The sequence below is a fragment of the Salvia hispanica genome, chromosome 2 (assembly GCF_029641045.1).
Source record: "Salvia hispanica isolate PSC_SH4W2 chromosome 2, Shi_PSC_v1, whole genome shotgun sequence".
Classification (NCBI taxonomy): Eukaryota; Viridiplantae; Streptophyta; class Magnoliopsida; order Lamiales; family Lamiaceae; genus Salvia; species Salvia hispanica.
The window spans coordinates 8,564,824-8,576,321 of NC_142693.1; the positions used below are offsets into that span (position 1 = coordinate 8,564,824).

Sequence of the window (11,498 nt, forward strand, 5' to 3'; positions counted from 1 at the left end):
AACAACTAACTAACAAGTAACAACCTACTGTAAATTGCTCACAAATTTTATACTATAGACATTCAATACTAATAGTAGTAGTACCAAATGTTGAAGTCTAAATTTCCAACAAATTTTACAAGTACTAAGATTGTAAGACTAAGTATTCCGAGCAAATGTCTTCTTCAAAATTATCAACATTCAAAGCCCAAATATTTAAAAAAACATTTCCAAGTTCAAAGTTTCCAACACAAATGCAAGATTGATTTAACTTTGAACACTCGAAGTCGTTGCCAATTGTGTATTTGTATCGGCATTGCCCAGTGACCATGTCACTTTGCTAGCCTTATGGAGTTCGTTCATCGCTGTCACAAATAATGAAATAAAATGAAGAAGAATAAAGAAATCAAAGATAAGTCGATCTATTTGTGACTTGGGTAAGTGGTGTTGTTCATTGTTGTGTTTATCCACCATTGGAGTTACTTATTTCTTGCACAACTCAAATAAGTCAAAATTGACTTTTTCAACTCTTCCACCAATTCATTTGCCCGTGCGTCACCATACACCATCTTCGGACTGTGTTGCTCATGCTTCATGTTTTGTCTAAGATCCAACAATGCAACAATGTAAATAATTTTGTTTATATTTGGATATCCTTACCAAGCTTTTCCACCATTTTCTTAACTATTTATCTGAATTTGATGTCATCATCTGCAAGATCATCCTCCAAGCTTTTAGTGATAGTGAAAATTTCACACATCACCATAAAAAATGAATAATGATGTGACATACTTGGTGCCAGAGACGAGACTGAGTCGGAACAAAATTTTAGCTTGGGATTAACGTGGAAAGATGATGAGTAAATGTCGCACATTTTGGCAAAAATTAGCGTAGTTTATGTTTTACAAGTTTCGAGTGGAGGTGGCATGTGTTAATTAACTAGTCAGCAAATTAGTTTGCAGATATTAATCCGAAAATTGCTCATGTACACGTCAGAAACATAACACAAGAGAATTCTTCATTCAAAAACTTTGAAATAAATTCTCCCTAATAATAATATTCCCCAGCATGAAACACGAATTGGTCAGGTCAATTAAATCTAACTAGCTTTAGTCCATGCAGTTTATTTTGAAAAATAAATATTCACAGTTGATTGGTCAAATAAATGCTAATTTCTCATTCCATACTTTGTTTTCAAGGTTATGTAATCATTTTATTCAAAAAAATTGAGAATGTGCTGAACTTAATATGTTTAGTTTTCAATTTATTGAATGAAAAATCCTCTTTTTTTAACCCTAAAGATAATTAAATTAATGAAAGCAGGTGTTTACCGTCTAAGTTATAAACAGATAGGTGTATAGTCATAATCACTTCAAAAACCTTAAACTTTAAGAAAATAAAAATTGAGACGCAATACTTGCGTTGATTTTTTTACAAAAATAACAATAATTTAGGACACTAAAGAAAACGTTCCAAATTAATGATAAACTAACTTATTTTTTGTTTTTTTAGGATGCTTCTATTTACGTCCTCTAATTTTAGTTGGGACACCAACAATAAAAACACATTTTGAAACGTTGGTGGTATATTTAGAAACACAAATTAGTGTCCTTGATTACATTAAATAAGTGTCCTTGGCGGATTTTTTTGTTGCAGTAAATTAGCAAATTAAAATAAAGTACAATTGAGGTGACATAATATGAAATTATGAATAGGATGCAATCAAATTTATTAAGTATAACTGTACATTTTGTTACGTGACATACAAAAAATATAATCTAATAATCTAACTTCAATGGTTCCTCCGAGTAAGGAGAATCTATAAAATAAAACAATGAAAAAACAGGGAATACTATTTTTGTCTCAATATTTCATTTTAATGCAACCACGTGTATAGTAATAGCTATACACATGTATTACACTAGTAAAATGAAATCTTGAATTGAAACATGGTAACAAATAGGTTATCCCAACGAAATGATTGAAATAGAAAAAAATAAAAAAATTATGCTACAAAAATAAAAATCATTGCTCAAGAAGTTGAGCCCTTCTCCATAACTCCACCACTTTCAACTGGTGGTGCGTGGACGAGGCCACGTCGGAGGCGGCCGGCAAAGTGCTTCTCGTTCAACGGGCAAGGAGGGCCACCTTGGCCGGGGATGTACGTGCACGAAGAGGGCCCGGAGGGTGGCACGGGGCCACGTGGCAGAGACTCGAGCAATAGGAGTTGGCTCTTAATTAGCCATTTCTCCATAGGGAGAACTCTTGCAGCATTTGATCCATTTAAAGATATTGATACGATGCAAAAAATTAGGAAAACATTGAGGGTTAATGCACCCATATTTTGAACAAAATATTATATGACTAGCTATGTGAATGAGGAGATCAAAGAGGTGCGCGCGATATTTATAGGCCAATTTTTAAAGAAAACTACTCATGTTTTAGTTGATTTTTATTAATTTTTGACTTGGCTAGCTAGTTTATGTGATGTTGTTAATTGGTATACTTTGACATTTTGAATATATGATGTGTTGATTTTGAATATTTTTAGAACGTGGAGTTTGACTAGAATTGAACTATCAAATCGTTAAAAAATGTTGGCAAAAGATAGAAATATTGCTTTAGCTTGTGTGTAGATTACGTGGTCAAGAGGGTAGAAGGAAGGTGGGCTGGTCTTAGTGAAAATATGAAAAAGTAAACCATACCCCAAACACTATCTATTTATGAGATGACTATAATACCTTTTTAATGGTTCACATAAAGAAAGATATAACATTCATAATTAAAAAAATACAATGGTCAAATGTAAAACACTGGAAAACAAAAGGAAAATTATCCCCACAAATTTTCAAATCCTAAAGAGGCGAAACGAAATGCCTACGAAATCTACATCCCTTCTTATGATGGAGTACTTAATAAAACGGGTTAGTGAAATTTTGATTGGATTCATTTGTTGTAAAAGTCGAATGAAATATGTAATGATATATCATTTCAAAATACTAGTAAAATGGGATGTGTAATATGGAACGATGAGAATATGATTTTAAAATGTAATAAATGAAACTGGAAGTAGTAAGTCTTGTTGGAAAATTTTATAACAATAAGAAATTTGAATGTTTGAATTAAGTTATTTTATTGAGTTAATTAATGTGTTGGTTGACTATTTCCAAATTCTAACTTACTGCATATTTTTCAACCTTTTCCCACTTTTTTAGAATGGACGTGTAGATTCTTGCGACAACCGGTAACTTGGTTAGGAGTAGAATTAATTTCATACTTGTATATCACGGAATTGACCCCATTTTAGCAAACCGTAAATAGTTCATTTATTATTTTATAATACCCTCTCCGTCCACCTCCAAAAAGAACAGATAAGTTCATTTTGGTCTGTAAAAAAAAAAAATAGACTAAGTTCAAAAAAGAAAATTTTCAATCAGTACTAATCCTACGCATCATTCTAAATGTGGATCTTATAATCCACCAACACTCATTTCACTACCTTTTACCTCTCTCTCTTACTTTTCCTCTCTCTATCTTATTTTATGAATTATACATTAAACTCGTGTCATTCACAAGCTTGTCTATTTTTCGTGGACGGAGGGAGTATCTCCTTTTACGGCTAATAGGCGACCATTTTTTTTTTTGTAAGAGCATCCACAAATGGGACACCCTATACCCCGCCCTATAGTCCTCCACGTCAGCATTTTATCCTCCTACCCATTCACCTGCAGTTAGGGGTGGTTATTCGGTCGGTTAACAGACCCCAAAATTTCATCAAAAAACTAACCGAAACCGACCTGATCTCAAGTTCGGTTACTTAATTAACCGACTCGGTTAGAACCGGTCGGTTATCGGTTATAACCGAACTAACCGAATTATGACGAAAATTGTTTATGGTTTTTATCTTTTCATCTACTTTTTTATTATTTATTATTATCATTATATTTCTATTTACAAGTAATACATAAATTGTTTAGGCACTTTAAAAACATAACTTTAAATGATCTAAAATATAAAAACTTTTTTCCAATAATAAGTGAAGGGTTATCCTATTTTTAAAATAGTAGTAATGCTTAACCACCTTATTGAATTTGAGAGAACTTATTTATAAAATCCTAATATTTAGAAACTTTATAAGCTTTAAGTATTATAAGTATAACTGATAGTAATACACAGAGGCAACGCAGAAATGAACGGGAGTAGGGGCTAAATTCTCAAATTTTATCTTAAAAATAAATTTGTAGGTAACTTAGATTATTAATAGGGGCTTTTATATAATAATGTGTATAGAATATGAATAAATTTTAGAACTTTATAGTAGGAAATAATTTAAAAAATGAATTCATTAGGGGCTAAAGCCCCTCCCCCATTAAGTGTAGGTCCGCCAGTGGTAATACAAATTAAAATAAATATTTTTGACATTACAATATGAGACTTTGACAAAATTTGGAAGTAAATTACAATTTCTTCTATTATGACAAAGTTTGAAAGTAAATTACAATTTCTTTTATTATTAATTAAAATATAATTAAAATTAAAATTATTTATAGTTTTAACTTTTAACTTTTTATCTAATTTATTATTATTATTATTATTATTATTATTATTATTATTTTATTTTTATTATACTCCTATTTACAAGTAATACATAAATTGTTTAGCCACTTTAAAAGACTTAAAATATACATGATCTATAATTTAAAAACTTTTCTCCAATAATAAGTGAAGGGTTATTCTTTTTTTTAAAAATAGTAATGCTTAAGCACTTTACTGACTTTGAGATATAAATGTATAAGTATAATACTATAATTGATAGTGACACAAATTAAAATGGACTTTTTGACATTGCAATACGAGACTTTGACAAAATTTAGATATAAATTACAATTTCTTTCATTGTGACAAAGTTTGAAAGTAAATTATAATTTCTTCTAGTGCTAAATAAACATATAATTGAATTAAAATTGAATTTAATTCGGTTGACGGTTATCGGTTATAACCGATAACCGACTTGGAGCAAAACGTAAAACCGGTATCGAACCGATAATCGTAAAATTTCGGTTATCGGTTAACCGATAACCGTCCGGTTCCGGTTCGGTTCTCGGTTAACCAAATAACTGAAAACCGTTTACCCACCCCTACCTGCAGTAGGGCGTCCTATAGCCCGCCCTATAGCATTTCATTTGTCTTTTGTATTTATTTTACTTTTTATTAGTATTTGAATATAATAAAATTGTAATTTAACACTACAAAATAAAAAAGAAACTTCATTTTATTGAAAGTCGAAAGAGTACAATACGAAATACTTAAAAGAACTACAATTTCAATAGCGGTTACGTGCCCAAATTTCTTCAACCATGTCAGACATGAGCCGAGCATGGTCTTGTTGGTTGCGCATTGAGGCATGTGCTGCTAGAACCTCATTGTAGCCCATCGGTAATCTTCAAACGTGGGGCGGGGTCGCTGCACCGGAGCTAGGTCCACCGGAGCTAGGTCCAGCTTCCTCATTGCCCCAATCGGTGACTCCAGTACCTTCGTCTTCGACTATCATGTTATGCAAGATGATGCACGCATAGATGACATCGGCGATGACTTCCTTGTACCAGAAACGCACCGGACCTTTCACTATTGGCCAACGCGCTTGGAGCACACCAAATGCCCACTCCACATCCTTCCGCGCAGCCTCCTGCCGTTGTGCAAATAAAGCTCTCTTCCGATCCGTTGGGCAGATGATCGTCTTCAGAAAATCAGGCCACCATAGGTATATGGCATCGGCTGAGTAGTATCCCATATGATGTCGGCGGTCGTTTGAAGTGAACTTGATCATCGGTCCATTGCCATTGCATTGCTCGGTGAGGAGATACGATGTGTTCAGGAAGTTGATGTCGTTGTTTGGCCCCGCCACACCGAAGTATGCATGCCAGATCCAGAGCCGATGGTCAGCGATGGCTTCGAGGATCATCGTCGGGTGGCTGCCCTTGAATCCACTAGTAAATTGGCATCTCCACGCCGCCGTACAATTTTTCCACTCCCAGTGCATACAATCTATGCTCCCTAGCATTCCAGGAAAGTCGTGCACCCTCTCGTCCATGTTCATCGGGGTCTGTCAATCGTTAGCGTCGGCCTTCACAAAATATGTGTTGCAGAAAGCCTCCACAACTCCCTTACAAAATATCTTTAGGTACTCGCGGCCATTTGTCTCGCTGACGTGAAGATACTCGTCGAACATGTCCGTCGTCGTGCCGTAGGCCAACTACCGGAGCGCAACCGTGCACTTCTGCAACGGCGTAACTCCGGGTCTGTCAATGCCATCAAGCCGATACTAGAAGTATGTATCACGTGCCTCCAACGTGCGAATAATGCGGAGAAAAAGATCTCGCCGTGTTCTAATTCGCCGGTGAAAAATCGTTGGGCCCCACCGTGGTTCATCGGCTAAATAGCAAACAGATGTTGATGAGCTACGTCAGTGGGGGACAAAGGTCCGACGTCAGATTGGCCTCTGGACCTGCTCCGCCTATTCAGGCTCAAGCTCCATTTCGGTCAAGCAATCGGCCGGAGCCTCATGAACGCAATCGCCCGAGTCAAGGCCCGAGTAATGCCCTCCGAGGTACTCTAGTCATCGTCGGGATTTATTTTTATAGAGTGAAAGAGAATTGAGAGGGAAAGAAAGATTGGTGTGTGAAAAATGGAATGAGAAATGAGGTATATATAGATAAGAAAATATAAAAAAAAATTAAAAAAAATGATAACGCATCGCATCGTCCGCGTCCCCCGCAATGGGGTGGACGAGGCGTAATCCGAGACCATCATCCGCGGAGGAAGCATAGGGGGCGGAGGAAGGGTCCGCCATTGTCTGCCATGCTATAGTGGCGGATGATCGATGGGGCGGACGGCATCGGGCGGGCTATCATGTGGATGCTCTAAGTGGGTAGTCCACAAATTATAGTTGTATAATCGAACCTTTTGATATCTTACATTAAAAATCAATCTATAAATATAAATTAACTTAAAATAAATAATATGCTAATCATTTCATAACAATATAAAAAAGTATATCAAATTTTTTTTGTAATATGATTCACCCTAAAAATAATCCACATATAAGGGAGTACGCATTAATATAAGTAGTAGTAGTGTCATACCCAACCCTTCTGACGTATATATTTATAATAAACAAATACATATTAAAGTAAAGAAAACACATATAAATCATTTCACCAACCAAAATACTATAATTGCAAAATCCATCATTTACTAGGCTTATTTACAAATATTCTAAACTCGCACATATAAATGACCAAATATCATAAGCAATTTCACATCCATATGCACATACCTCTCTATCCAGTTTATTATTCTGTGGCAAATCAAGCCTGGTATCTGCCCGAGATTTCCAATATGACAATATGATTTGACCCGAAGGTCCCAATATGATTCGACCCGAAGATCCCACTGTGATTTGACCCGAAGGTCCCAATCTGATTCGACCCGAAGGTCCCACTGTGATTGACCAGGAGGTCCCAATATAATTGACCCGAAGGTCCTAACATGTCCATTGTGATTTCAGAGGCAAGACCGTCACATATGCTCTTTAATCTTATGATTCATGTACTTTCAATACCACATGTAAAACATATCCATTTTCTATCAACTGCATATCCATATTATATTCCATCAAATAATTCCAATACTATAGATAAACATATCTCTTGCACAAATCACATATCCAAATCCTTTTACACCATCAATATCAAATAACGCATAATCATTTCAGTAGCACATCATATAATTCAAATTCACTTCAATTTAATATAAAGCAATCAACCACATAAAATTTGTAAAATTAAAAGTTTGATTTATACATACCTCGATTATAATAAATAATAGTTTAATTGAACTCCTGGTTCTAGTGGCTACATCCTTAATCCTTTTAATTTCTTCCACTAAAATCTTTCTGATGTAATATCTCCATGTATTTCTTCTAACTTCCCCTTCTTCTTCTGTTTTTTTTTTTTTTTTTCTTCCTTATTTGTGCTTATTCTCCCCAAACTTTTTCCTCCATATTTCTTTTTCCTCCTCCCCTTTCTATTACGCCACATAATTATTATATATATAAACTGATGTGATCCATTTTAAGATAGATGCAAACGAAATAGCCGACTTATTTGATTTTTATTAATGAAAAGTGATGACTAAGGAATTTGGCCACGCATGTACTTACTATTGTAATATCTATCACTATTTTAGTTATAGAATTATTGTTCCATGCATACACACGTAACTATTCTTTTTTTTTTCTTTTGCATGTATTTACTTGTCTAAATTATGGAGTATTTAATAGTTTAGATACATATGTCTACTTGAACATAATATACATACATATTTATAATAAATATTAAGTACTCAATTACCTCACCAAATTTATAGTTTATATATATTTTTTATTCGGTACATTAAATACATAGTATTATATATATATGCTACTCATTTTTAAAAAAGTATCATACTAGTCACCATTTATTAAAAATTATCATACTCGCTTGATATATCTATTTTACATAAATAATTTATACGCAAATATATAAAATGAAGCATAATTCGAGTCAGGGATGTTACAAGTAGTATTAATTCTCATAGAGTAGTCCATTTCCATTTTTTTAACATGCTCGTCACTTTTCTTCTATAACAAGAAGAGAAGAAAAGAGAAGAGAAGAGAGAAAGGAAAAAGTGTCTTAGGGTTCACATGTTGTATCTTGTACTCCCTCCGTCCTAAGAAAGATGACCCCTTTCCTTGGGCGATACAGAATTTTATGCAGTTTTATTTTGTGTGTTAAATGGAAAGAGTAAAGTAAGAGAAGATGAATAAAGTAGAGATAAATGTATTTTCATTTAAAATAATGGATCATCTTGGATGGGACAAACTATAAAAGAAAGTTGGTCATCTTTAGTGGGACAGAAAGAGTACTTGTAATTGTGTATTGATTAGTAAATTCGGAGAGGTCTTATTCCTACGGTTTGTGATATGAATCTATGATGCCATAATATAAGAACCCAAAGCTCCCAATCACATCTTGCTAATAATACTCCAAAACTCAACGCACGCCATCTGGAAAAGTTGGTCCGTCCTTTAGTATAAAAAGTACTACAAGCTGATCACATGTCGCGATAGAAATAGTACAACCTGATCACATGCTTACATCCTCTCTCTATTTTCTTTTTTCACTGCTATTGGGGGTAAAGTTATTCCACTTTATTGATGTGTGAATTTTTAGATTAAAGTTCAGAAAGTCCATACTCTGCATTCTCTTTTAAGAAACTTAGACTTGTCGTTTTTACTCGTTCGTCATTTTAAATGCCCCAATTTTTTCCTTTTTTTCGTACGCCAATAAATATCTCATTTCACTTTTATTTTATTTGTTAAGTAGATCCGACATTCTATTAAAGCAGATCACCTATGTCATTTGCTAAAACATTTCCTAAAACACATTCATATAAAAATAAATACTCCCTCCGTCCGCCATTAAATTTCCCATTTTCCTTTTTTCCGTCCGTCCGCCAATAAATATCTCATTTCACTTTTACTATATTTGGTTAGTGGACCTTACATTCCACTAAAAGTATGTCTCACATTCCACTAACTTTTCTACTCACTTTACTACATAAAATCAAACAATTTCTTAAAATTCGTGCTGATCAAATATGGGACTTTAACCACGGACGGAGGGAGTATGAGACATTTAATCATGGACGGAAAGAGTATTACTCAAAAAAAAAAAACACCTCAGCCCCATCTTATTGCTCATATTTTATACTACATCCTTTATACATAGAAACTATTTCCGTTTTAAACCGTCCCTTAAAAATAAAACTTTTCTAAATTTTCTATTTTAGGACGTATACTCCACAGTCTACTAGCACTACTTCCACAATTTTTTGTAGGAGTATTATTCTCTCTTACTTTATCCATTTTTCTTTTCTCCCTCTTACTAAACCAATTTCTTCTCTCTTACTTGACATCTCTCATGTTGTTTTAAAAGTTCCTATTTTTCAAAGACAAGTAGTAATTTTTTAATACTCATTCCATCTCCATCTTTAATATGTGTCTCACTTTGATCAGCTTTCAATTTTAAGATATATACAGGAGAGTAAATGAAAAAAAATAGTAAAATATGAGTCCTTTATACTTCCTCCGTCTCTAAAGAATATGTACTTTGGGTTTGACACGAGTTTTAATGCAAAATTGATAAAGTAAGAGAGAGATAGAGAGAAAAAATAATTAAAGTATTGTTAGTGGATATTGGGTCCCACTTCATTAGAGAGAAGAGAGTTACCAAAATTAGAAAGTGCATATTCTCATGGAACAGACAAAAAAAGGAAATAGTGCATATTCTTATGGGACAGAAGGGGTATAGTAGTAATACTAGTTTTATACTCCCTTCACCCCACTGTAAGTGACATTTTCTAAGAGATCTCATTCTAATTTACACATTTTCTAAACTATAAACAGTATCATTTCTACTTTGTTCTCTTTGTACTTAATTCACAGAATAAAACTACATAAAATCGTATGACAAATAATAAACGATCCACAAGAAGAGTAATAAAATGTGAGTGATGTATGTTAGCGAAACACGAAGTTTATTAAAAAATAAAGTAAAGTGAGACAATTAATAAGAGACGTACCAAAAAAAAATAAAAATTCAGAACACAAAATAAATTTGGCCAAAACACACAACACTATATATATATGAACCCAACTTTATTGGCATCAATCACAAATTCACAACCCCACAAACAAACCATGAAGCACCTATCTCTATTCACCACTCTCCTCCTCCTCCTCCTCACCATCCTCTCCCAATCCCCACACTCCCTCTCCGAGAAATGCAACCCTCAAGACAAACAAGCCCTCCTCAGCATCAAAAAGGCCTTCAAAAACGACTACTACTTCGCCTCATGGAAGCCCGACACCGACTGCTGCGACTGGTACATCGCCAAATGCGACCGCACCACCAACCGCATCACCTCCCTCGAAATCTTCGACTACAACCTCTCCGGCCCCATCCCCCGCGCCATCGCCGACCTCCCCTTCCTCGACACGCTCGTCATCCACACCACTAACATATCCGGCCCAATCCCGTCCGACCTAGGCAAGCTCAAAAACCTCAAATTCCTGCGCCTTGACCATAACCACCTTAGTGGGCCCATCCCGGCTTCGTTGGGCCAGCTCAAGGGCCTGAACAGTCTGTTTCTGGACCATAACAAGCTTACTGGGGCGTTGCCGAATGGGCTGGCGGGGCTGGTGGGGCTGAGGGATCTGGATGTCAGCTACAACAGCTTGTGTGGCCGGATTCCCACGGGCGGGATCTTGCAGAAAGTGGACTCCTCGGCTTATTCGAATAATAAGTGTTTGTGTGGATCGCCATTGCCAAATTGCAAGTGATTGCTGTTGTAATCTCGGTTCCAATCTTTGTGGAATCTTGAATAAAATATTTCTTCCTAAATTTTATGGTTTCTAA

At 34.9% G+C, this 11,498-nt stretch overlaps 2 protein-coding genes across 2 annotated transcripts; one reads left to right on the forward strand and one right to left on the reverse strand.

Annotated features, from left to right (window-relative positions):
- Window positions 1–5,391: 5,391 nt before the first annotated feature.
- LOC125186230 (uncharacterized) lies at window positions 5,392–6,070 on the reverse strand. Its single transcript, XM_089064815.1, has 2 exons — window positions 5,594–6,070; window positions 5,392–5,523 (listed from the first exon to the last, which is right to left on the reverse strand). The coding sequence occupies exons 1-2, from the start codon at window positions 6,068–6,070 to the stop codon at window positions 5,392–5,394; spliced, it is 609 nt and encodes a 202-aa protein (XP_088920941.1).
- A 4,693-nt stretch (window positions 6,071–10,763) lies between these two features.
- On the forward strand, window positions 10,764–11,498 carry LOC125200098 (uncharacterized). The gene has a single exon (XM_048097872.2). The coding sequence runs from the start codon at window positions 10,781–10,783 to the stop codon at window positions 11,420–11,422; it is 642 nt and encodes a 213-aa protein (XP_047953829.1). The 5' UTR covers window positions 10,764–10,780; the 3' UTR covers window positions 11,423–11,498.